The sequence below is a fragment of the Ambystoma mexicanum genome, chromosome 14 (genome assembly GCF_040938575.1).
Source record: "Ambystoma mexicanum isolate Mex_15411 chromosome 14, UKY_AmexF1_1, whole genome shotgun sequence".
In the NCBI taxonomy this organism is placed as follows: Eukaryota; Metazoa; Chordata; class Amphibia; order Caudata; family Ambystomatidae; genus Ambystoma; species Ambystoma mexicanum.
Window position 1 is genome coordinate 105,718,949 of NC_090940.1, and position 26,231 is coordinate 105,745,179.

The 26,231-nt window shown below is 46.7% G+C and overlaps 1 protein-coding gene across 12 annotated transcripts in view; it reads left to right on the forward strand.

The window, feature by feature from the left end:
- Positions 1-26,231, forward strand: part of RBM25 (RNA binding motif protein 25) — an 841,835-nt gene that overhangs the window by 758,475 nt on the left and 57,129 nt on the right. For all 12 annotated transcript variants that reach the window (XM_069638623.1, XM_069638627.1, XM_069638622.1 and 9 more), the window contains one exon: positions 15,092-15,190. In XM_069638623.1, the coding sequence (XP_069494724.1) occupies positions 15,092-15,190 (99 nt within the window). The remainder of the gene's footprint in view (positions 1-15,091; positions 15,191-26,231) is intronic.

The following is a 26,231-nucleotide window of genomic DNA, read 5'->3' on the forward strand; positions in this document are numbered from 1 at the left end:
GTTGTTACAGGCGAACCTATAACACCCAGTCCACAGGAAATGCCCACTTCTATTGCCAGGAAAAAGGAGACAGGGGGGGGGGGGAACACAAGGTCTCAGGAAACAACAAAGATAGTGCTCCTGTGCATCAAAGCAGGACATCCCCGAGAGGACAGTCCAAAGTCACACATGTGACTACTCCACCAGCTGAGTCTGAGAAACAACCAGGAGAGGTTGAAGCAGATTCAGAGCTGGAGGAAGACCCTCCTCCTGTTGGGGATTTAGAACCTAAAGACCATCCTGAGCTGCAGTCTTTACTGGTGGAAGGTGTCCCCTGTAGGGCAGACTTCAGCAGAGGTCAAAGAGTGTCCTACTCTTGAGGGACATCGCCAACAGGCAGCTTCCTTGCTGGAAGGGAAAGAGCCAGGGAAGTACAGGTTGTACTGGGAGGATGGCCTCCTCTACAGTGAAGCTATTGAGTCTACCCCAGCAGACTACAGAATAATTGTAGAGCCCCAGGTGGTGAGACCTCAGTTTCTACAGTTAGCCCATGAGATTCCTTTGGCTGGTCACTTAAGTTTTAAGAAGACCAAGGAAAGGATGTCTGTATTTCTACTAGCCCAAGTTGGGGTCTGATGTAGATAAATTCTGTAGGAGTGGTCACACTTGTCAGACATCTGGCAAGAGTGGAGCAAAGAATGTGGCACCTTTGGTGCCTCTCCCAGTGGTCTGAGTCCCTTTTCAGGGTAGGAATCGACATTGTTGGTCCCTTAGACTCTCCAACATCTTCAGGCAACCGATTTATATTGGTTGTGGTAGACCATGCTACCAGGTATCCTGAAGCTATACCTATGACTGTTACTGCTCAGGCAGTTTCTAGGACCTTACTTGATATTTTTACCAGGGTAAGTTTTTCTAAGGAAGTCATCTCTGACAAGGGATCAAAGTCTATGTCCTACTACCTGCAGGCCATATGGAAAAACTGGAGTGACTTACAAGTTCTCAACTGCCTACCATCCCCAGACGATTGGGTTGGTAGAGAGGTTTAACTGAACTAAGAAGCTCATGATAGGTGCTCTAGAAGAACCCCTTCAAAGAAAGTGGGACCTTCTACTGCCATGTGTTTTCTTTGCTTATAGAGAAGTCCCTCAGGAGGGAGTTGGATTTAGTCACTTTGAGCTCCTCTATGGTCATCCAGTTAGAGGTCCATTGACCCTAATTAATGAAGTTGGAGAGTGCTCCTTCCCCCACGCCAGTAAGGGTCACTGACTATGTGTTAGATCTCCATAGGAGAATGACACACATGACGGAAGCTTCTGATAATTTGAAAGCTGGTCAGGCTCTGGTGAAGCATTGGCATGACCAGAAGGCCAGCATGGTTGAGTTTACTCAAGACCAGCTAGTTCTAGTTATGGTACCTACAAGGCAGAGGGCCTTACATGACAAATGGATTGGACCCTTCAAGGTTGTGGAAAAACTTTGAGGTCAATTATTTGGTGGATTTACGCGATCCTAAGGAGGCCCCCAGGGTCTTTCACACCAACCTTCTAAAGACCTACGTCTCTAGACCTGAACTGGGAGCTTTGCTTCTAGCCTCTGCTCAGGAGGAGGGTGAACCTCGCCTGACCTCCTCAGGGGACAACCTTTAGATGGGAAGATGGGAGTTAATCTCTCTTCTAATCTAACACTGGAACAACGGGAGTAGTGCAATTCTGTTGAATCAGTTTGCCTCTCTGGTTTCAATATCACCAGGCTTGACCCCAGCATGATCTTCTCACTGGTGACTGTTTACCTGTTAAAAGCAGAGGTAACAGAATGTCAGATCATGTAAGAACCCACATAAAGGAAGAGGTTGTCAAGATGCTTGATCTCGGGGTCATAGAGCCATCTACAAGTCCTTGGTCTAGTCCAGTTGTGCTAGTACCAAAGGCAGGATCCAAGGAGTTACAATTCTGCATGGACTATAGAACCCTAAATGCAGTCACCATGAATGATGCCCATCCTTTACCTAGGACAGATGAGGACAGACTTGGTTCAGCCAAGTACCTCAGTATATTTGCCCTAACATCAGGCTATTGGCAAATAGCCTTGACAGACCCATGCCAAGGAGAAAACTGCATTTTTGACCGCTGGAGGCCTCGACCAGTTTAAGGTAATGCCTTTTGGATTAAAAAATGCACCTGCTACGTTCCAAAGGATAGTGAATCAAGTTCTGAATGGGATGGAGGACTTCTGCATGGCATACTTGGATGACATTGCAGTGTTCATCCCTTCTTGGAAAGAACATGTTGACCACTTAGGATACGTTTCGAAGCCTCTTAAGCAGGCCCATCTGGCCATAAAAGCAAGTAAATGTCAAATTGGTCAGAGCAAAGTGGGTCTACCTTGGACATGAGGTAGGAGGAGGTGAAATAAGGCCATTGCCTAGCAAAGTACAAGAATGGGCCACCCCTACTACTCAAAACCAAGTGAGTCTTTTTAGGTCTCACTGGCTACTATAGGGAACTTTATAGAGAACTATGGTACCATAGCTTCTCCCTTGAATGTGGTGGTCTCACCCAAATCCCCCAAAAAGGTCAGGTGGAATAAGTGCAAACACTTAAGGAAGCCCTTTGTCATGCTCCAGTCTCAAGAGCGCCTGATTACAGCTAAACCTTCATTGTGCAGACAGTTGCTTCCAATACAGATATCGGTGCAGTTCTGAGACAGCTGGATGAGAAACGCAGGGAACACCCCATCTGCTTCATCAGCAGGAAACTGAAGGAACCAGAGACAAGGTGGGCAACCATAGAACGTGAGTGTTTTGCCATTGTGTGGTCTCTGAAGAAGTTTAGACCATACTTGTATGGATCTACTTTTATGATTCAGACAGACCACCTACCCTTGAGATGGTTAATGCAGATGAAGGGGGGGAAATCCTAAATTGTTAAGATGGTCAATCAGCCTAGAGGGGTTTGATTTTACCATTGAACACAGGTCAGGGCGTAATCGCCAAAATGCTGATGGTCTCTCCAGAATGCTTGACTGACTGGAGTAAGGAGATTCATCCAGTGGTGGATTAAATCTGCCTGTCCCTTAGTCTGGGGGGAGACGAGTGTTGGGGAGACTTTTCATAAATGTGCTAATTCCCTTCACCTTAGAGACCCCCAGCAACTTTGCTGGATTTTGAGGATGTGATTCTTTTACCTGGAGAGTGTGACCCTTTTTCCCACTCTCGTATTTTGATCTGCGTTTTACCCGTTTCGTTTTGGTTATGGAGTCTAACCAACTCCATAGGCATCATCTTTTACAATTGTCACACAGCACCCTCAGTGCATTGACAGAGGGATGCCTTTTGGGCTGTCCGAAGGTTTAAATACCTTCTCTGGGATAAACTACAGTTGCCCAGAGTAAGTAAAGTGAAATTGACTTTACTAGTCTTTTTAAATTCCTAGACCCAGCGCACCCCATCTTACAATAAAGTGCTGGAGGGGTTACTTGGTATCCCCTGTGTCTATATACGCTTGTGACAGTTAAATGTTACCCTTTCCTCTTAGAATGGCTGGTGGCAGTGGTGTTACAACGAATTTCCATGATTTTTCCCGACAACAAACTATTTGTAGCTTCGGTAATGTTAAATCGCGGGAGCTATGTTCATCAAGATGGCGCCTAAGCCACCTTTGTTAAACCGGTCCCGGTCGTCTCCGTGGCACCTGTCCACCAGCCCCGATAGGAACGGCTCTGTACCTGCTTTTGGGGATGTACACCCCGGCGACGCTGACAGACAAAAAAAGCCACTAAACACACAAACCCATGGCCATTCTTCGAGTAAGTCGAAGAGCTCTGCGCCAACAGGGACGCCGACACATCAGGCCGTCTCCGCCGACCGTAGGGATCGGCAGCCCTTCCCACTTCCGCATGCACGCCTAGCGACTGGGCTTTCGAGTACAAAGGGCGCTACCCCTAAAACATCAGTCGAGACGCATCGCAAGAAGGCGTCTGTCGACGGCAAGGTTCCGGCTCTGCCAAACTACTCAAGACCAGCCCCTCGATGAGAGGATGGTCGTTGAAAGCATAGCGAGGATCGTCTCCGAAGAGACTCAAACGGCTGGTGAAGGAGTCACAGAAGCCCGCTCAGGTCAAGGAGACGCGGAGACCCAGCAAAGGTGCAACGGGAACGCCAGAACCCTCCCCTAGGTTGAAGGAGAGACCCAAAGGTACTTCTCCACCGTCAAGCCCAAGGGAAGGCTTCTCAGGGGGGGGATTTCCTCCACTTTGTGGGAGAGATCTCGATGCCTAGAGGCGGAAGAGCAGACCTTTCTGCCACTAGACCGTTCTGGGCCTTCCCACTGGACTAGGGAGAGATTTGAAACCTGTATGAACAGGCTGGATAGGTTTGTGTCCACTTCTGAGCACACCACACCAAAAAGGCCAAGTGAGGTATTCCCTAATGACCCTATAGCCAAAGTACCAAGACTTTTTGACCCCCAGGAGGAAGAACTATACACATATGACCTCACTGAAGAGAACTCTCACGCTCAGGAAGAGGATGAATTAATTGATACTGAGGATTTACAAGATCCTGTAGGGGACTTTGTAGAAGACCCGACATGTGTGAGCCACAGCCATGGCAGTCCCCGGGAGCGTGAACTGACCTCTCCACAGACTGCGCCTGTCATACATCCTTCGCCTGTGGACGATCAAACCGCGTTTAATGCCATGCTACGCCAGGCGGCTGCACATTTTCAAATCAATATGGGGGAGACTACCCCAGAGGTCGATTTTGTTGAAAGAATCATCAAAGAAAAGCCACCTGCTAGCCAGGCCTTACCTCTCCTTGCCTCCATCAAGTGGCGCCTCATTCCCTCTTTATCTACAGCAGCCTTATTCACGGGTGTTAACCCATGGATCGAGAAGCTTTTTAGCCCCTCACCCTCAGATCCCTTATAGATTAGGGGTCATTACATACCAGATTCTCTGGTGGTGACCACCACGAGGAAAAGGGCGGGGGTTCCTCGGTCCACTAGTGAAGCACCCCCTGATAAAGAGGGGAAAAAGCTGTATCCTCTCGGAAAAACACCATATTGCCAACAATACCTGTTGGCTAGTTGCACTGATGCCCAATGGGTCTTCTTATGCGAAGGCCTACAGGAAGTCCCTGAACCATTTCGCACCCGCCTCTTGGCCACTCTTACAGAAGGTACTCCAGTGAACCAGAGCATTAAAAACACTTTAGATGCTGCGGAAACGGCTGGCCGTTTTTTAGTCCAGGGCGTACTCCTTAAAGGCATGCATGGCTTGGGAACTTGGGGTTCAAGCCAGAAACACAGGCGTCCCTCATTAACAAACCCCTGGAGGACTCCAGCTTGTTTGGAAAGGTGGTTGATGACGCACTGGAGACAGCGAAGGAGCATGAAACCTTAGAAATCCTCGACCAGATCACAAGACCCCCCCCCCCCAATAAGCGCGGATATGGCAATAGGTTTTTTTTTTGTGGCTGACGACCTCAGCAACAGTATACCTCATCCAGCAACCGGTCCTCCTCTCAAGGAACCAGTGGTTACAACACACCGTATGCTCGGAGGCCAATGTCGTGGCAAAGGAAGGGGTTGGGGTCCTACTCCCAGAGGTTCCCCTGCCACCGTCACTAAATGACTGGAAAATATGGGTCCCCTCCCATGCATCCCCGGTCGGGCCGGTTAACCTCTTTTCTGCAGGCATGGGAGGGTATTACCACAGATCGTTGAGTATTGTCAACTATAGCCCACGGGTATTGTATAGAATTCAGCCAGTCCCCGACATTCAGACCTCCAAAGAGAAGACGTCTCACATCAGAACCTCTTCTCGTCCTTCAGGAAGTGGAATCGCTGCTGCAAAATGGAGCCATAGAGGTTGTTCCTCTATCACAGGTAAAGGAGGTATTTATTCAGTGTACATCCTTGTACCTAAAAAGGATCTAACCATGTGCCCTGTATTAGATCTGTGCCCAGCGAACAAATTTGTAAAACTCAAATTTCGTATATGGTGACTTTGCAGGAGGTAATCCCCCTGCTCACACAGGAGGATTACATGGCAACACTGATATGAAAGTTACATACTTTCATATTTCAATGTTGCCAGTGCACAGGAAATACCTCTGGTTCATGATGGGCAAACACTGAGTTCAAAGTGCTACCCTTCGGCATAGCCTCAGCGCCAAGGGTATTCACAAAGGCAGTGGCAGTGGCACATCTGCACAGGTTGTCCATTCCGGTTTATCCTTGCCTCGACGACTGGCTCATAACGGGATTCTTACAAAACCTGCCTCTCAAATACCCAAGGACTATGGACCACCTGTTCCACCTGGGCTTCTCCATCAATGAAAAGAAGTCCAGTCTAGACCCCGCCCGAATCAAACAATTCCTAGGGGCGCTAATTCGAACAAGGGACAGCCTCGTCTTCCCCTCCAGCGAGAGGGTCCAAAACATGCTGTTTCCGATCCCTCAATATGTAGCCGGTCGAGAGGTGATGGTACGCAAAGCCATGCGGTTGCTAGGAATGATGGCGTCATGTATTTACTTTGTTCCTCACGCGCGCCTGCGCCCAATGCAAGAGTGGCTCAACAGCCAGTGGTATCAGGCCAGCGTACAAAGGGACGATCTAGTAGTTGTCTCGCAAGCCCTGGTTGTCTCGCTGTCGTCCTTCACCACCCCCGCAGTGGAAGCCACTCTAACCACAGACTCATCCCTCACAGGATGGAGGGCTCACCTGTCCCATGAGACTGCACAGTTTGGTCATCAAGTGTGGCGTCAACCAGATCAATCTACTGGAATTGTTGGTGGTCTTCACAGCACTGAAGGCCTTCCAGATGCATCTGCAAGTAAAGACGGTGCTGATCCTCACAGACAGCACCACAGCCATGTACTTCCTGAACAAGCAGGGGGGGCACTCATTCTCCAGGACTGTCCAAGCTGTCCCAGAATATCTGGAAGTGGGCTCTCAAACACGTTTGTTAGCACAACATGTATCAGGGGAACTCCATCTTCTGGTAGACGGACTGAGCAGAGACTTGCCTCTACCCGCAGAGTACGAATGGCGCTTACACTGAGACATCGGCTCCGTTTTCGCAGAATGGGGTTTTCCAGAGATCAACTTGTTTGCAACTGTGCAGAACGCCCAATGCCAAGATTACGCCCCCAGAACCACTCCAAGGGAAACAGTCTCTGGATAACATGGTCAGGGAGATTTGTCTACGACCAATCACCCCCCCCCCCCCCGCAAACTCCCCTTCTGACGGAAATAGTGCACATGATGCACCAAGAACCACTTACAATGATACTGGTGGCACCCATGTGGGCCCGCCCACTCTGGTTCGCTCATCTGATGGAGATATCACCATCTCCTCCTGTGAAACTACCATGCCCATACAACATGTTGTCACAGGACAAGGGCCTGACGCTGCACCCATGCCTGCAGACCCCGAATTTGCCAGCCTGGCTCCTGAGGTCATAGAATTTGGACATTTACAACTCCCTCAGAGATGCATGGACATTCTCAGGGAGTTACGGAAACCGAACACTCGTTACTGGAGTAGCAGTAAGTGGAAATGGTTTGTCATCTGGTGTAATTCAAAGAGCATCAACCCATACCTGACTCACCTACTGAACTCAGGTCTAGTCTTTAATGCCATTAAAGTTCACCTAGCCGCACTCTCCGCCTACGCTACGTCACAACATAAGGTGTCATGGTGGAAAGTTCCAGTTATTAAAGCTTTTATGGACAGAGTGAAAATAATGCACACTCCCATATCTAACCCAGCTCCCAGATGGGACCTGAGCGTTGTTAACCAGGCTAATGTCCCCCCCACCCATCCCCCCTTCGAGCCCATGCATAGAGCAAGCCTTAAAGATCTCACTCTTAAGACTGCTTTCTTAATAGCCATCACCTCCATCAGGAGAGTGAGTGAGTGAACTGCAAGTGCTTTCTATCTTTGATCCCTTTGTAACAGTTCACAAAGATAAGGTGGTTCTACGCACACACCCGAGGTTTGCACCGAAATTCAGTTCAAAGTTTCATGTCAACCAATCTATAGAAATACCAACGTTCTTTCAAACCCCCTCAAACTTGGGGGGAGAAGAGCCTGCACACACTTGACGTACGCAGGGTGGTCATGTTTTATATGGAAAGAACTAGTCCACTGAGAAATCAGTGCTTTGTCTCAGTGGCGGCAGGAAGAGGAGATGCAGTTTCCAAATCCACTATCTCTAGATGGATTGTCCAGTGCATCACTCTGGTACACTCTTGCTAAGAGAGAACAGCTCTTCAAGCCTAGAGCACACACTATTCTGGGCACTGGGACTGCCAGAGCATTAATTGCAAATGTTCCCCTTGAGTCATTTGCACAGCGACAACCTGGAGTTCTGTACACACCTTTGCAAAACACTATTGCCTAGACACATTCTAGATCTGATTCTCAGGAGGGAGAGCATGTGATTCTAAGCAGATTAACAAACATCAGAAGACGTGCATTACTCATCGTAATAGCATTTCTGATGATTGTATCTGCTTAGATTCACATGTGCCCACCCTTCCTCACCGCTCGGATGGAAGGAACATAGACGTCTTATTACTTTCTCTTTTCTGTACTCACTCACAATAGCCTTGGGCTCCTTCATGGCTGAAAAATACAATCGGAGGTACCTCGACGTGAGAGGGATTTTGGGTACACTACACGTCACGATAGGGATAGTGTTACAGACCAGCCTATGCCGCCGTCCCCTTTTGTTCCCTGAAAGACAAGATGCAATACTCGGCGATTACAGAGTTAGTCTAGGGACTGGTTGTTCCCAGCAGTGAAAGGGAAGGCCTTGTCCTCTTCAGAGTTCCCCTGTTGCGCAGAAAACGTGGTCAGGACAGCAGTGGTAGCTTCATGTTGTTGCAAAGAGTCTGCATACATCTCTGGTTACTTCAGTTTCCAGTGGTCGACTTGACTTTCACCTCAGGAACCTCACCTTTTTATACAGTTTCAGCACACTTCTTTACATTCTCTCACAGCAGTTTAAAGAAAGGGGCAGGTAGCTGTCCTATCAGAACAGCCAGGCCCCCATTGGGAGCTGGTTCCGTTCAGGCACTCGGGCAGGGAGTGAATATCTCCTCCCCAACTTCCTGCCTGCCCAGACACACTAGAGCCAAGACAGGGACAGCCAAGGTCTCCCGCCAAAGGCAACACTCGCACAGACCTTCCCTTCCAGAATGGTAGAAGGGCTGTTGGGACAGTTTTTCTGTCCAACTAAGGGCTTAGTAAAACCAGTTCCTGGTAGTGTAGACAGGGCAGCCAAGCTTATTTTAGGAGGGAGAGAGCTGTAGAATTGGTTCACATGAAATTGTAATGCAAATGGTCCAAAGAACCACTGAGACAATATGTATGTAAAAATAAACGATTTATTTAAATACAGGTAGGCCCAGATAAATCTAGGGGGTAAGTACTAATTCATTAAATGAAATCACAATGTAACACTATACTTGCAGGTACACAGACCCAAGTATAGATCTTATTTGAAATACTTAACAGTAGTTCTAGGAAAGTCAAAACCTTTTCATACACATTCAGTATTGGTCGCACCTATTCTTGGGGAGCAAAAACCAATGGTTACTTTCAGATTACATTCAGTAATGCAAGGGCAGTAGACCCTTCCAGATGTATGATTCTCAGTACAAATCACTTGGTCAACTGGACAATATACTTTTGGTGAATAGTGAAACACTTATTCTAGGTGCAGTAAAATCTATAACTACTTTTGTGATGACAGTTATACTAGGTGAGTAAAACCTAACTATGTAATATCCAAATACAGGTGCTTTTGAAATCGGGAATCACAGATGGAGATAAGCAGTAACTCTTGTAACTTATTTTTGGACCGCACACAGCTAACACAATGCAAGTAAATCCTACATACTTTTTTAACCTCACAATGAAGGGGAAAGTAAAACCCAATGTCACACTTTACCGAGTGACTCAGTTATTCTAAGTAGGCAACAACCTAATGCAGACTTATTCTGGACAGGCTAGCAGCAAGTCAGGGGGATCAAGACCCAGTTGTGGGACACTCATACAATTATCCTAACAGGACTAATCTGGTGATATCCACAGTTTGAGGACACTCCTACAATTACCCTGCAGGAATAATACTGAAACCAACACTTTACTTTTGGGAAGAGGCACAACCTAATCACATTACAGTAAACTATCTTCACATCTACTTTCTATTAGACTGGCAAACAGTTGCTAAGGAAGAAAAGATGTTAACCATACTTTTAGGAATGGTGCATCACACCATCCAGCGCACTGCCATTCATCAGAGGAACACAGACGCACTACCAGTCCAGACGCACTTCGGCATTTTGCGTCATGGTTTTTCCAACATAGGCACTGTACATTGGCCAGCGGTGAATTTCAATTCTTTTGCTAGTTTGTACCAACTTGTCCACACGCCATGGGGCTTTTATGCACTAATACCCTTCACGCCCTAGATCACATCGGGCAGCAGTTTATACCATGTCCACACGCCATGGAGCGTTTATGCACGTATGGTATTCGCCATTACATAAACTCCTGTTATCACACTACGAGCCTTATACTGGATCTATTCCCTAGGCATAAGCTGAGGCACTATGGTCCGCTCCAGATACCCACCACTGCACCACCGTCCAACAGTGGTAACTAGACCAGGGTCACCGACACCTTCACCCTAGTTCTAGACATTTGAGCCGACGCCTCAAAGTCGCTTCCATCATTCATCATTGTTTTTTTTACAGACGAGGGACCTTTTTAGGCCCTCCTCTAGCCAATAGGATCCTGACCGAAATTGATACCTCAGGAACCCACGGCTCCCCCAAGTGCAGTCCCGCACCAACCATCCAGCACTAATCCTTGGATGGTTTTGTACAGCATCACTATTGCTACCACAGCAGCAGGTAAGATGTCCTTTGACATGGCAACACTAGGCCTCAATTATGAAACAATAAATAACACAATTAGACCCCGAGATCCTTACAAATCCTTCTCTGTTCGCAGACAATACGGACTACACCACATTTGGTGCGCCTCCTGAAGAAGGCCAACACTATCCAGGCGACAATTCTGCCTTCATGGCCGAAACACACCTCTGTCGATTACCAGTGACACAACTGCAAAAACCCTTTTTCGTGTATGTCTTGTAGATTGTTGTGTACACCCCATGTTAACCATGCCCTGGACCACCCTATGTCCCGGGTGCACTATTGTTTAAATATGTTCTTCAAACTGTTGTATACCACTGTGCCCTTAGGTGGAACTCTGTACCTCAATACAAAAGAGGTTGATACTCATACTGTATTTCCACCAAATTTAATTACTCCTGTCCATTCCTTTGAGCCTTTTGTGCTTATAGAAAGGTATGTAAACTAATTGAACAATAACACTTGTGGTTTTTTAAATAAACTCATTTGTTCTGAACCGCAGCTTGCTTTTTGTAGGATCTCACATCCTGATTATTTTTGATTATTATACACATCTAAGGTAAGTAAGAACTTTTGTTTTCACTCTTAGAATTACAGTTGCCAACCAACTCTTTACAAGCAAGTAACTTTTAAACACTTCTTTTCTAGGCCATATTCCCAATCCTTTAAAAGTCTTTCCTTTATTCTTGGAGCATGAGTGTTCTCGGTGGCAGAACGGGGGTCACTAGGACTTGTGACCAACAGGCAGTGTAAGGATAGGTTCCTTTAGTAGCAAAAGTCAAAGTTCCTTAGGAAAACTGGGCAAACAGGTGAGTACTTCACTTTAGAGTTAGAAAAGGGTCCAGGGGCTTCGCAGAAGACACCGTAGCAGGATTCTAGCAGTGGGACTGGGTGCACTGGATGGGAGGCCTCCCCATCACAGAAAATAACCCACGGCTACACAGAAATCCTAACAGGCTTAAGGTAAGTACATACCCAAGACAACCCAGTACCTCAGCATTGAAGATGATTTTGCAGCAGGAGAACTTCGGGGCCTGCAGCCAAATACCCGGTCAGTGGATTCCTTGTCATGGAGACTGAAAACAAGACCTCAGAAGGGACTTTGCAGCAGGAATCGATGAAGGTTCTAGGCAAGGTTTCCCTCTTGGCTGAATGCGGTTCTGTGCATTTGGCGCCTTTTCAAGGAGCATAGAAGAAAACAGAAAATCGCGGTTGAATTCTCGTTACAAAGGTCCAGCACTCTGTTGGCACTTTTTGGATTTGATTTGTGTCTCTGGAGATCCACCAGGATGCCCACAAAGTTTCAGCGAGATTCGGAACACCGTGCACCGCATGATGGCTCGAGGTCCCAGGGAATTGGGGTATTGCAACAACGCAAGGTCGCAGCAACACTTGGGATGGCTCAAAATGCAGGTCTTCTTGAGTCCAGTCGGTCCCACCAGTCTCTGGGTCGTTGTTTTCAGAGTCCCCAGGTCGATTGGAAGGAAGGACTGCAGCCGCTTTGGTTACACAGCAGGTTCTCCGGTCGCTTTAAATATTTAGCCGCTTCATTCAGCTTGCTCTTCGGTTTCAGTTCCAGTGGTCGACTTTTCTTCAGCTTCCAGGTTTGCAGTATTTATCAGGAATTACAACACAACCTCTGCATTCTCTCCCTGCATATTACAAGCAGGGGCGGCCTGATTGTCCAATCAGGACAGCCAGCAACCCCCTGGGATTTGTCCCCATTCAAGAAAGGCATAAGACAAAGGGCTGGGGAAATTTGGACTCCTCCCTCACTGCTCTCACAGACTGGAGCCTGGGCGGGGAGTCAAGGGGACTCCCGCTGAAGATAAGAATCACACAAAGGAATTTCCCACCCTGGATGTCAGGGGAAGGAACGACAAACTTTAAAATGGCAAAAAAAAGACACAGCCATTTGGGTAAAATGGGCTCCCTTGGGTGCCTTTTATTGCAGCTGGGAACAGTCTGCGGTAAAGGTGCACCAAATTAACACAAGGTATCACTGCCACCAGTCATTGAAGGTAAGCTTGTCCCTGTAACAGAATTGTTAGTTTTAGTGTGAAAGGGGATGCATTGCATCTCCCCAGCACTCCTCATAATGTGGGGTGTGCTGGTTTCACAGAATAAAATTTTAAAAGGATCCAAAGATCCTTTCTACCCATGGGAACTGTATTTCACCCAAGGTTACCAAAAGAAAGTGAAAAGGGAGCCCCTAGGGCAACCCAGCAACAGGCACTTATTGCCAATAAGTTGTTAAAGAGGATAACTTTAAAAATGCACTATGGAGGGTCTTAAAAATGACACCCATAAAGAGTTAAAGATTGTGAGTGTGGAAAAAGGTTCCCACTCACTGAGGTATTAAGGAAAAATATCCCACTGATAAAGCAAAATGTTCTGGGGTTGACCCAGGTCAGGAGGATTTACCAGTTCTGTGAAAATCTTACCTAACCAGGGCGAACAAAGAACTATGCTAGAAATGGTGAAAAAAGAAAGGAGCCACCCAGTTAGAACTTAAGTAGCCCTATTGTGCACAACCAAGGCTGTGAACAGTCTGCATTAACAAATAACACAGTAGTTGTTAGAACAGAACGCGTCCACTTCCACCAGCTGTAACTAAAAGATGGTCTGTGACTTAAGTCACATGAGCAGGGAAAGGGGGGGGGGAAATAATAAGTATCCACTTTGCATGCCACTTAAGGTGGTGTGTGCCAATCGCTCAGAATATAAAGTTTTAGTAAAGATAGCAGGTTGCTCCCCATCCTTAAGAACAGTAGAAAGTACTGATATATAAAGAAACTCAAAGGAAAACCCAAAGGGTTCCCAGCAACACTGCCCATAAGGAGCTGTGTACTGCAAGAGTTAAATACTAAGTTATGGAGAAAAGTAGACTCCAAAGGACAGGTAAAACACAGAACAGAGTTCAAAAAGACAGAGCCCATAAGAATGAATGAGTGGAAAAAAGGCTCCAACCATACAGGATATAAGGAAAAAGTTCCAGAAGTCCATCAAAAAGTGCTAGAGGTTGTCACTAGGCGAGGGATGAAGCATACATATCTCCCTAACAGTCCACCGACCTTTACTGATCCCTCCGAAAGCACATTCCAATGGAGGTACAGATGCAACATTAACTATTTCAAAGGTGCCTCAACTCCATATGTAGTGCTGTAACATGGAGTTCAATACATACCAACATTTATGAAGCACACAAGTGTGGCGGCATAACCTGGAGTATATTTTTATGTGGGCAAACTATTCTAAAACATGCATTTACCACTGTTCATCCTCAATCAGTTGCTGCTTGTTATTCTATGCAAATCATGTGGCTCTAAACAAATTCGCAAGCATCAGTAAGCTGATAGGACTAAAACAATCTAGTGAGTACAATGTGCCCATCCATCCTCACCAATGTCTTCCTATTGCTAAAACACATGGGTGTCCTATTCGAAAAACAATGTGAGGATAGACATGTGGAGCATCCTGGGTTCACATGTAGGGTAGGGATAGTGTCGCTGCACCTACCAATGTCTACGCCTTTCTACTTTAGAAGTAAACATCTTGTAATTCTCCGCACCAGCCATTACATGGTTGCCCATGCAAAGCGCGTGTGATTATCAACCAATACAAGCCATAGACATTTAGTCTGTAAGTAATGTCTGCAATGCATGTCTTTTGTCGTGTACAGTTGTAAGTTTTACCTGCATGCGTTGTATAACAAATGATCTATATTTCTTAGAATCCTGTGTTGAACTCTGTTACTAGGTTGGTCACTCTTAACCCTCTCACAGGGTTGTCTCTGAAAATCCTTCCTAACAGAGAATGACTAGGCACCATGTTACAGGGATCGAAAATAGAATAAAGGAGGTGGCGAGAAGTCCCCTTTGGATAGAAGGCATTACCCAGTTTGCAGAAATATAGAATCTTGCAAATGCAAAGGAAGACTGGTACCCATATTGCCACAGGGCATTCTAACATTGTCCATTAAATGACCCAATTGGCTTTACATTCTTTAATGCACCTTTATACTTTTTTTTCTCAAAGTTTGTTAATCGTCTAATTTGTAAAGCGTACAGTGTTCTGTATACTGCTAGAAATCATGTTGGTGTACTGTTTGTGAGGAATTTTGTGAGGGTTCTTAAGCTCTTTTATTTTCTTGCAGACTTTAATGGAACGGCGGATCAGACCGTGGATTAATAAAAAGATTATAGAATATATTGGTGAAGAGGAAGCTACACTAGTTGATTTTGTGTGTTCCAAAGTAAGTGTCTAAATGTACTTCCATGACTCGTGCAAACGGCATATTGACTTCACTTTTAAAGTGCTAGATGTGGTTTTTGCATATATTGACATAGCAAGATCATCATGGACTGCATCATGGTATAATTACGCCTCATTAAATTATTTAAATCGAGAAGGGACAAAGTGACATTAAATATTATCCACATTTCGTTATCGGTTGAGACTGCAAAGAATGCATTACAACAAATAGGGGAGACCCTTTGTGGGCAGGCATGGTTTGGGTCAAAATACATTAACAACAAATATGACCACGCTGCAAACAACTCAGTGTTATATACATTCTAATCATTTGATGAATTTAATAACGTGCTCGAGAAGTCAGAGTATCTCAAATACTTCTCAATTATAGCTTTTTATTATGATGGCCTACATATCCAACTAAAAACACACATCACCTAATATAAATTGTGAGACAAATATTAAATCAAAACAGTAATATTATAAACCATAATATAGTATGACGCAAATGACGAAAAAAAAAAAGTGAAGAACAAGGTTTAACCAAAGACAAAGTTCTGAAGAAATATACATACAATCTTACTCCAGGGTATACTTGCCATTACCCAAGAGTTTTGAACGCGATTCATCAATATTCACGCCTGAAAACGGCATCCAGGGTATATTTGCCATTACCCTGAATGTTGAGACGCACTCAATCATGTCTGAAAAACTGACTACGTGAATGTTTCCAATCAAGTGTTTAACAGTGCCCCTTCTCATCTTGTGGCTTGTGGGCATTAACACATTTCGGCATGCCATTAGTGGCGGCATCCTTAAACGCCTTCCCGAGGGCTGGAAAGAGACCCAAAGGGTTTGGGGGGCAGAAAAACAGGGGCTTTAGCTAAAAATGGTGTTTGGCTAAAAACACTGGGTATTGAGATGCTCTGCAATAATGGCTTCACTGCCCCATAATTAATCAAGACCCCCTAATGTCACCCCTTCACACACCTGTATGAAGTACAGGGTATGGTCACAATTGTGGGTTCCTCACAGCGTATGGTGAAGGGCCCTTCCCTCAGAGTCCATCTCGGCTCCCAGTTAGTGGCAACTGGGGGTTTAAAGCAATGCACATATTATTGGGGTGCCCATCAAATACATTTGATATGCAGGAGTTAAATGCTCCGGTATGTGATGCAACTGGTTCCTAGCGGTTCCATGTGTTAATATCCCCGCAAAAATATCACGATACAAAAATAGCGCCATATTTATGCTGCAATATTGACCCATGGACCCTGCGGGGGACACCCCGCAACCCCTGCGCCCTCCAAAATATCCCCCAAAAAATATTGAGACAAATGGCCAAATGTACGGCGATATGTTTGGTGGGGATATTTTGTAGGGATACCCTCCTAGCCTGGCACATGTCAGGGTATTGTGTAAACAACTAATAATTATGGTGAGCTGTACCTGGCAGTGTCCTGGTTACTGCATGCGGAGTGGTGACCATCAGCAGCACATCCCGGTATTCAAGTGCTTGACCAGATACCGCAAGGTGTTGTAGTGTGAATTTCCTGCGAATTAGCATAGATTTTCACCCGAATTAGTAAGGTATAGCTACTATACCTGTAGGTGCTGTGTTTGCTAGCAAATGAGGGGGGAAGACAAATATCTGCCAGAGCTATATTCAGAAGCAATAACCACGTGTCTCATGTAAGACTACTGTAAATGCTGTTCTCCTTTGTGTGCCGGTGTGGTAGAATTATTTGGCGGACACTGATGTTCAACCAGACGGTCTGGATGTCGTGTAGCGATCGTCTATCTTGTTTGAGGGCATAAATATATAAAAGTCGCCCGTTGGGATTAGATTCGCAACGGCTAGGTGGGATGAATAATAACAAAACACTCGGGCTGCAAATACCTTGTCACCAATATGCTGCGTGTCTTTGGTTTCTGTCGGCCGACAACCCTACATTGTCATGGTGATGTGTAGCTTTATACCTGGTAGTTAATGGCCGCAAAGTGCTGCATGCAATTTTGTGGCTACTTTTCCACAGTGATATACTTTCATATTCTTGCAGCCAATCAGGACGCTGATGTGTAGGTGCGCAGAGACTGTGTTGTGCTACGTTGCCTTGGTAGCCAGCTGTAACGGTTGTAAGTTGGTAGGTAGTTTAAAAAAAAAAAGCTGCGAATGTCAAATTTGCTAATACTGAAATAATAGTTGTATATGTAGAGAAATGTATCTGTGTTTCCTAAAGGGGGGTTGTCTATATCAATAAAAAACCAAATATCGATTTTTAGTGCACATAGGGAATGTTAGGGGATTGCTAAGGAATATAAGCAATCACCAGAGATAGTCGAAATAGTACAGTGCTCAGTTCTTTCTGTAATTAGTGGGTACGCCAAATATAGGTGGAATAGACCCATTCAGATGATAGCCGCAATCTGTAGTGTCTTATTCCAATTGTGTGCAGCAGCGTCATGTAAAAGGCACGTCTGCTCCTGTCTGGCAGTAAATTTGAGCAAGGCATGACCTCAAAAGTTCCAAGGTAATACAGTATTTTTTTGGCCATTCAGAATGGCGATGTAAATTCCTTGTTTAGGCCCCTATGAAAGAAGTCCAATCTACGTATCCATCTGGCTTCCTTTAGTAGTTAACTGTTTAGGATGTTTGCAGATTGGGTGACTACATCGAGAACCCACAATATCCTGTCCGCAGTATGCTGGTGTTCGATGTAGTTGTGCACCAGATGTGCAGTATGGTTCCTGCATCTGATACTCAACCTATGTTTACAGATTTTGATGGGAACAGCTCTCGTTGAGGCCTACATACCTCAGGCTGCACAGGCATTCTATTCAATAGATAACCTGTTTGGTCTTGTATTTGTATTATTTTGTATTTGTTTATTTATAACGCGCATACCATCAGGCCCAGGGGCATCAGGTCTTGCAGTTGGTATGGTTTCGGAGTGTCCATGTCCGCCCATTAACACAAAAATCCTCCTTTATTTTCTTTGTGAATCTGCATAGTATAGCTACCACATGGGTAGTGTCCGGAATTTAGAGTGAACCAATATGGCTTGGACAGATTTTAAGCCATCCTTGTTCTAGTTAATAGCCTAACTCTGAGTTTAGAAAAAACCTAATCGAGGTAAAAGTGGAGAGCAGTCGAGGCTAGTCTCAGGAGAATGTGAGAGGGGACAACAAGGAGTCCGTCCACACAGTGAAGCCCACAATTCAATTTAGAACAGTACAAAAATACTATATTTAGTCCCAAAACACACTAGAAAATTAAACCAGCAGGTGATCTTACACAACACTAACTTATATACAGTCACCTTTTTAGGTATTTAGAAATGCATCAAATTCAGGGGGGCGCTGTTGCGCAGCGTCCAAGATGGCTTCTGCCTGAGAGGCTCCGGTGACGGCTGAAAAGAAAATCCTCTTATTAGCCTGGTTCCCCGAGTCCCCCACGGATGCTGGCGGGATCCGATGATGGCGGCCACCCCACGGCGATCCTGTGAGCCAGAGTATTGCATCCTGCAGTGCAATATACAGGAGGGCCCGGCGGCTGGACCAAGGAGAGTGGTGGAGGGGCGACTCCTAGTGCGAGGAGCGGCCGACTGCCTGGTGCTTGTGGCGGTGGTTCCGCCTGTTCGGCGGCCGGGAATCCAAATGATCGAGGCGAGCTGTTGGAGCTGTTGGAGCGGGCGGACTTGTGGCCGGGTGCATCAACGGGGCTTGGCCGCTGGTGGTGTGGGGCGACCTGTGCGGCACCAGCGATCTTGCCGCGAGGACGCAGACCCTGATGCCTCTTTGTGCCCAGCCAGGCTGCCGTTCGCCGCCTGGGGTGTGAGGTCCGAGGCGGGCTGACCTGGGGGGCTGTGTGCACCGAGCTGGGGCCGGGGCTGGCTGCCTCTGCTTTGCTGCACCGGGCCGGTCTTGGTGTGATTGGCCCCGGAGGTGCAGCCTCCTACTGGAGTCTGTCTTGGCGGCTGCAGACTCAGACCCCGCGCTTATCCGGGTGGTGGTGACGGCGGGGTGAGACGCGCCCGGCCTACCTGGAGTTGTGCTGATCCCTGATTTTTTTTGTTGTTGCGGGGGTACATCTCTGTGAAGATGAAAGACGCACTGCTGGGACCTGTGGCTGCTCTGGTGCCCCTCCTCTAACTTGTTTTTTTTTTTTGGAGACGTGTTGTGCCCCCCAACTGTAAGCCCTTGGCATAGCTTGCAGGGCGTGACTGCCGGGACTGTGGCTGCCCCTGTCCACCAGGGGCATAACCAGGCTCGCTGTTGTTGGGCTGCAGTGGTGCTCCTGAATACGCACCTCAGTCGTCATAGACTTTCTTGTTGGCCTCAAAGGAGTGTACGCCCTGTTACACTGCTCGCCTTCACCCAGATCTGCATGACATTTAGCTGCATCTCCTGCTGATTATATTTAGCCTGTGGAAGTGAACCTCTGCTGCCTGCGTCACTAGTCTACTAATTCTTTGGAGCCATTGGGGAACTGCAGAGGGTGTGGCTGGCCCTTGACTGTTTGGGGGCCTGTGCTCAGTTAACATCCTTGGAACAGGAACGCCCGGCTTGGTATCCCTTTACAATCGGCTCTATGGGAAATCGGAAGAGGCGGGCAAGGATGGAAGAGTTTGCCTGTTCGGAACGGGGCCAGTCCCAGGCTGCGCTCTCGCAGACACCAGCTGCAGAACAGGTGGACATTGCGGATTTAAACCAGACGCTGCTGGCACTGAAAGGCAGCACGGACACACTTTGGGTCAAAATAGATGCCCTCACTTATAAAGTGGATGTCTCAGCAGTGCAGATAGAAAAACTCTGCGGGCGCATGGAAGAGGCGGAGCAGAGGATTGGAACCACAGAGGAGAACGTCACCTCGCTGCAGCGCGAGGTATCGGCCCTTCAGCAACTGGTCAAGAAAATGGCTGCGAAGAATAAGGATTTGGAGGGACGCTCAAGGAGGAACAACGTAAGGATCATGGGCGTGCCAGAGTCAACCTATATAGACAACATGGAAAGGTTTGTAGAGCAGCTGCTGGTGGATGTGCTGGATAGCCCGCCTCTTTCTGGCATGTACATGGCACACTGCTCTTTGGCCCCTAGGCCACCAGCGGGTGCCCCAGAACGCTCCATCGCTAGGATTTTTTATCGGGACAGAGATGCCATACTGCAGGCAGCCATGAAGAGTAGGAGAAGGAGTTAAAATGGGAGGGTCACACCATACGACTGTTTCCTGACTTTAGCCCGGCCGTCCAGGACCAAAGGAAGACTTTCCAAACAGCTAAGAGTATCCTCCGGAGTAAGTATATTTGAATGTCTTGTTCTATACCAGCCTGAAAGGCCACATCTTCCAGGGATGCGGCCCTGAAACGCCATTGAGGCAGGGTTGGAGAGCCCACAATGTTGTTAATATGGACTAGGACAGAGGAGTGGTCGGAAAGTGCGCACAGAAGTATCTTAGCTCCCACAACGCTCCTAGCAATGGTGACAGAAGCCATGATATAGTCAATCCTGGATGAGCTGTTGGACGAATTGAGGGCACGTAGGGAGGAATATCAACAACTGGCCGCAAACGAGGAACAATATATGGGAGATCCTATAATGGCAATGAGGTACGGGGAGGGGGATCGCCTGAGCAGAAGTTTGGCCTGGGCCATTAGAAGGGAGAGACAAATTGCTCCTATAGCTGAGATTATGGGTGAAAATGGTGAGGTTGTCAGACTTGCACGGGATAAATATGTCAAGCATCCCAAGCAGAATCTGGCTCCATTAATGGAGGAGGTGATGAGGTTTGGGGAACTGTCGGGCCTAAACATTAATTGAAACAAATCCGAGGTTCTCCCTCTGACTCCGAGGGTACTGCAGGGCGATATAGGCGGGGGTTTTCGTTGGTGCCCAGATCGGATATGGTATCTAGGTATTAGTTTCCACGGAAGTTAAATCATTGTACAGGGATAACTATATCAAAGTGCTCGAGGGGTTAGAGCAGAAAGTGGAGTTGTGGTTCCTCCTCCCCATTTCTCAGGCAGCACGTTTAGCTCTGGGTAAAATGGTCGTTCTACCCAAATTACTGTGTTTTCAGCAATGTCCCCATTTGGGCCCCCTGCCTCTTTTTGGACCCGTACCAGGACAATGATATCCAGGTTGGTACGTGCTTGCTTACCAGCCCATATCACATACGACACTTTGAGGTTAGCCTATGAGCAGGGCGGTCTGGAGGTCCCGGACATGCATTGGTATTATCTGGCAGCGCAGTTGCAGTATGTAATGGGTTGGGGATCTCTGAACTCGGCTCAGCTGCACGACATGGCGGCGAAAGTGGTTTCCTACCCGAACAACTTACTAGGAATGCTATGGGTGAATAGAGACGCTGCACCGAGGGGTGAGGTTCAGCCAGTAAATGTGACTTGCAGAGCATGGGAGCGTGTGTGTCGCCTGTTGGGTGTTACGCCCTGCTTTCATCCAGACTGGTCAATTTATAAAATTATAGGCATACCACTTGCATATGAAAGAGTGTTCGAGGAGCATTTTCGTAAGCTCGGGTGCAAGTGCTAGGGGACATGATGATACAAGACGGGCGGTTTATACAATGGAAGGAATTGCGGGAAAGGGGTGAACACAATACAGTGACCCTGTTCTTGTATTACAGACTCAGAGGGATATTAAAAGTTAAGTGGCCCGAATTCCCAAGGGTCCCAGTTCTCAACTTGGTACAACAGTTTATTGTTAAGCCCCCGACTTTCAGTAAATTAGTCTCCTCCATTTACAAGGGGATCCGAAATGCTACGATTGTACGACACAGTCTACAGGAGGGCTTGGGCAACTTCCATGGGATATGATTTGACCGAAGCACAATGGAAGCGTATATGTAGTCAAACTTGGAAAATATCACTGAATGCCAGATTTAGACTGACCCATTTGAAATTTTTGCATCGTCTACTATTTTCCATTGAAGTTGAGTAGAATCTATACTGATGGATCCCCAAGGTGTAGGGTATGTGGAGGGGAGCCTGCTGATTTTTTTTTCTTTTTTTTCATGTGGTTTGGAGCTGCCCACACAATAGACTGTCCTGGAGCAAGATTGAAGAGGCATTGAGTGCAATGCTATTAACACAGAGGGTATACACATCAGAGGTGTGGCTGTTGGCCTTTATTGGGTTGGGGGGGGTGGTCCCGCACAGAACAGAATTAAGTATGGCATTGGGAGTGGTTAGGCACCAAAATGGGGCAAAAGAACATCCCCAACCTCCCCCTTCTCCCCTGACTTTCACTGCCTGGCTTGAGTGCATGAAAATGTGTGAACTGAGGGAAACTAGATATGCTACAACCAGGCAGGCTACAAGCCGCCCTTTTCATTACTGGCCTCCATTTCGGCAGTACCTGGTGGAAATGGACACTGGGTCTACCCATTAGGGCGTGAGGTCGTCTGGGCGATCTTGATCTACTGGAGATGGTCCTCGCAGCCCTTGGACTCATGAACTTAAAGGAAGCAATGGACTGTTGGCCAACTGACTGCATTGATTTTCTTTGGACCTACTATGTATATTTGGAACCAGGCTTTGAGACGTTGCAGGACGGGATTGTTGGGAGGGAGGTGGGAAGAGCGGGGATTAGGGGATGAGTTGTCAAGTTGTGTTTTTTGATTGTATATGAAATTAAGAAAGATTGGAAAAAATGCATTAAATTCAATAACTTATTCAACAAAAGGAAAGTAAGTAGTGATGCAGTAGAATGGAACCAAGTCAGAATTATACCCTAGGTTTAGAAGTCCAATCCCCTTGATGAGGGCCTTGTGCCCAAGAGTCACAAAGCTGCTCCCTGAAAAAGGAAGGTCGAATGCAGAAAGAGTTCTTATGTTGGTGAATTGTTCAAGAAGATATTCGACAGTTACTGGTAAAAACAATTATATTAGCTTTCGGACCAGCTACTTTTAGACGCAGTGATCAAAAAGCGATGGATTGGAATAATCTACGTTTTTCATTATAAAGAGAACTGAGGGAGAACAACGCGTTGTGATTTACTTACCCCTGGACTCCAAATTTCCCAGATGGGTCGACTTGGGGCCGCTGGAGGTAGGTTTTCCTGCTGTTTGTTCCAGTGTGGTGCCCAGGAGCTGCAGGCGCAAGGATTCTTCTGGTCGGTTCCAGGAGCATAGTGCGACCTTTTGCGAAGAAATAATGCAGAACGCACCTATGCAGACCTCTTCAGGACTCTTCACCAGGTGGGAAGGAGAGTTCCAGCAATGGCTACCGCACACAGGCGACAGAAGGAATCCTGTCAGTTGCGGCTGAAGACCTTCCTGAGCTGGATCCCTTAAAGGTGGGAGGCTGAAATCCAGCAGGAAGACCACTTATATCACATGCTGGCGACTACCAAAGTTCTGGTGTAAAATGTGGACCCCCCCGAAAGTTCTAGCAAGGTAACCCACTGAAAAGCTGGTCAGGAACATGTGTTAAAAATTCGTCATGTGACTGAATGCACAATAAAAAAAATTAAACATGTTGAGACTGATTGGTCCCTTTTAGGGAGAATTCTCATAAATGTGCTGAGTCCCTTCAGCTTAGAGACCCCCAGCAACTTTGCTGGATTTTGAGGACTTGATTTTTTTTTAACATGGAGAGTGTGAGCCTTTTTTCCCCCCCCACACATGTGTTTTGATGTGTGTTTTACTCTTGTGTTCTTTGATTATAGAGTTTTAGACAACTCCATAGGCATCAACTTTTCATGTGTTACATAGCACCCTCATTGCAGTGGCAGAGAGAAGCCTTCCAGGCTTTCCCAAAGTTTAAATACCTTCTCTGGGATAGAGTACTGTTTCCTCGAGAATGTAAAGTGAAATTGACTTTACGAGTTTTTCAAATTCGTAGACCCAGCACACCCTATCTTACAATAGAGTGCTGGAGGAGATACTTAGTATCCCCTGTGTCTAAATACTCATATAGCAGTCAAATGCTACCCTTTCCTCTCGATGGCTGGTGGCAGTGGTTTTACAACAAACTACTATGTTTCCCAACCGCGAACACCGGTAGCGTTCAATCACGGGAGCCATGTTTTTCAAGATGGTGTCCGAGCACCCTTTGTTCAAACAGGTCCCGGTCTTCTTTTATCGCCGTTTGATGTTGGAAAGGTCCTTCTAGAGTTTCTGTGTGCCAAACCTGGTTTGGTCCCTTTGTTCCTACGCCTTTGGCGGGCTTCAGGACTGAAGACCACCTCTGCAACCGGAGTGTCTGGGGTCGGCAGGAAGTGAGGGAGGTGCCCGAAACTCCCTATGCTTAGTCTCCTAGGAGACCCAAATGCACTCTGGCGTGGCTGGCTGGCTGGCTGGCTGGCTGGCTGTCTGGCAAGGACAGTCACCCTGCTGGGTGAGTGGCAGCTAGTATGGAATGAATGGGAGCAAACTAAATAAAAGGCAAGTCTCTTGGCTTGGAAGACGGAGTCGACCACTAGTACGAAAGAACTGAAGACTAGCTTGAAGAGGATGGCTGCTGCAACTCCTGGACCGTTAGTTTGCCCGGTGAAGCCCTGCTGCAGGTCCGAATCGCCAAGTTCACGTCGACAGAGAAGCCCCTGCAAGGACTTCTTCCTTTGAGTTGGTGGGACCAATCAACTCGTAAGCCACCTGGATACCATTCTCAGAGATGGTTGTATTTTCCTCAGAGTACTGCAGGAAACCGAATAACTAGGGAGACGGACAACCAGTTTGTGTGCTTGTCTGCAGCTACCGGAATTGAAGATTTACCAGTTGCCAGCTTTTCAACCAGTCCCAGTGCAGTGCAGGAGTCCCCTGACATCCTCCCTCTTCTCCCCTTGACTGAGGCTCACGAATAGCAAGACCTGCAGGAACTGCCAGGAACAGACGTCTTCAGCTGCATCTTTTTCTTCATTGTAAGGTACTGTGAAAACCCGATCGAGAGAACTTACCTCTCACTGCGAAAGTGCTTGAAACCTTTGCAACTTGCAGGCCTAATCAGCTTGTGACCCAGCATATGATTCTTTCTTTTCTGAAATACTTCTGAGAACCGTGGCAAAGACTTTTCCGTTTAACTACCAGAACTGTTTTATCCTATACAAGACTCAATCCTGTTGACTTTGGCTTACCTATTGAATTGAATCGACTCCTCTGGTGAACTCTGCACGGTTTAAGATTAATTGTACCCTTTGTTTTATTAACCTATGCCTTTTTGCTCCTAATTCAAATACTCTGAATGCCATTTTGCTCCTCCTTCAAAGTTTTAAATACCTCAAGCCTGATAGTGTAAAGTATTGAAGTATATTTGTGTATGATATATTGCCTCCTTCTAGTGAATGTTTTATAACTGACTGAAATAAATCAATACGTGTTTTACCAAGAAACCTTGAGTGTAAGAGTCCATTTGAATACTTGTAATTGTAGACCTCTGTGTAACCTCATTACAAGCTCACATTCCCTCTTGAAAAGCCTGGCTGCTTGGCTCCGCTACCAAAAACTGTGGTACAGACCTATACCAAAGGTTGGTTTGGCTTACACCTGTAGTCTTAGTTGTGTGTAGTGGTCCCAAAGGGTACTGCATGCAAACTCTGCCTAACACTCCGACCAGTCCAGGGTTTGAAGCACCACTCTGGGCCTGCGAAGATCAGGTAGTCCAGCAGGGCGTCACAGGGCCAAATGCAAGATTGGATGCTTTGGAGTCCACGGATCTTCAGTTGGCTGCTCGTCTTCACATGATGCTTGGTTCCAACGCTGACCTGAAGAAATGGCTGCATGTGTCCTCTTCTTATCCAAGAACAAGCAACACTCTCATGGTGTGGTCATTTTAGGGCACCAGCCGTGTTCAGTAGCCATACAGTGAGCAGGAATGTGCACACTCGAAATAATGTAACCTTGTTTGCTGCAACCTGCTTGTCTTGGGCAAAAAACACCATTTTTATAGGAATGCTCTGGAGTCATGATATCATTAATGCTCCTATCTTCCTTCACACTTTGAGCACACAGTTCCATCACTAGTCTGTACAACAATGAGGATGGAGGGCACCCCTTTATAGTGTACTGTGGGACAGTTGGAAAGATT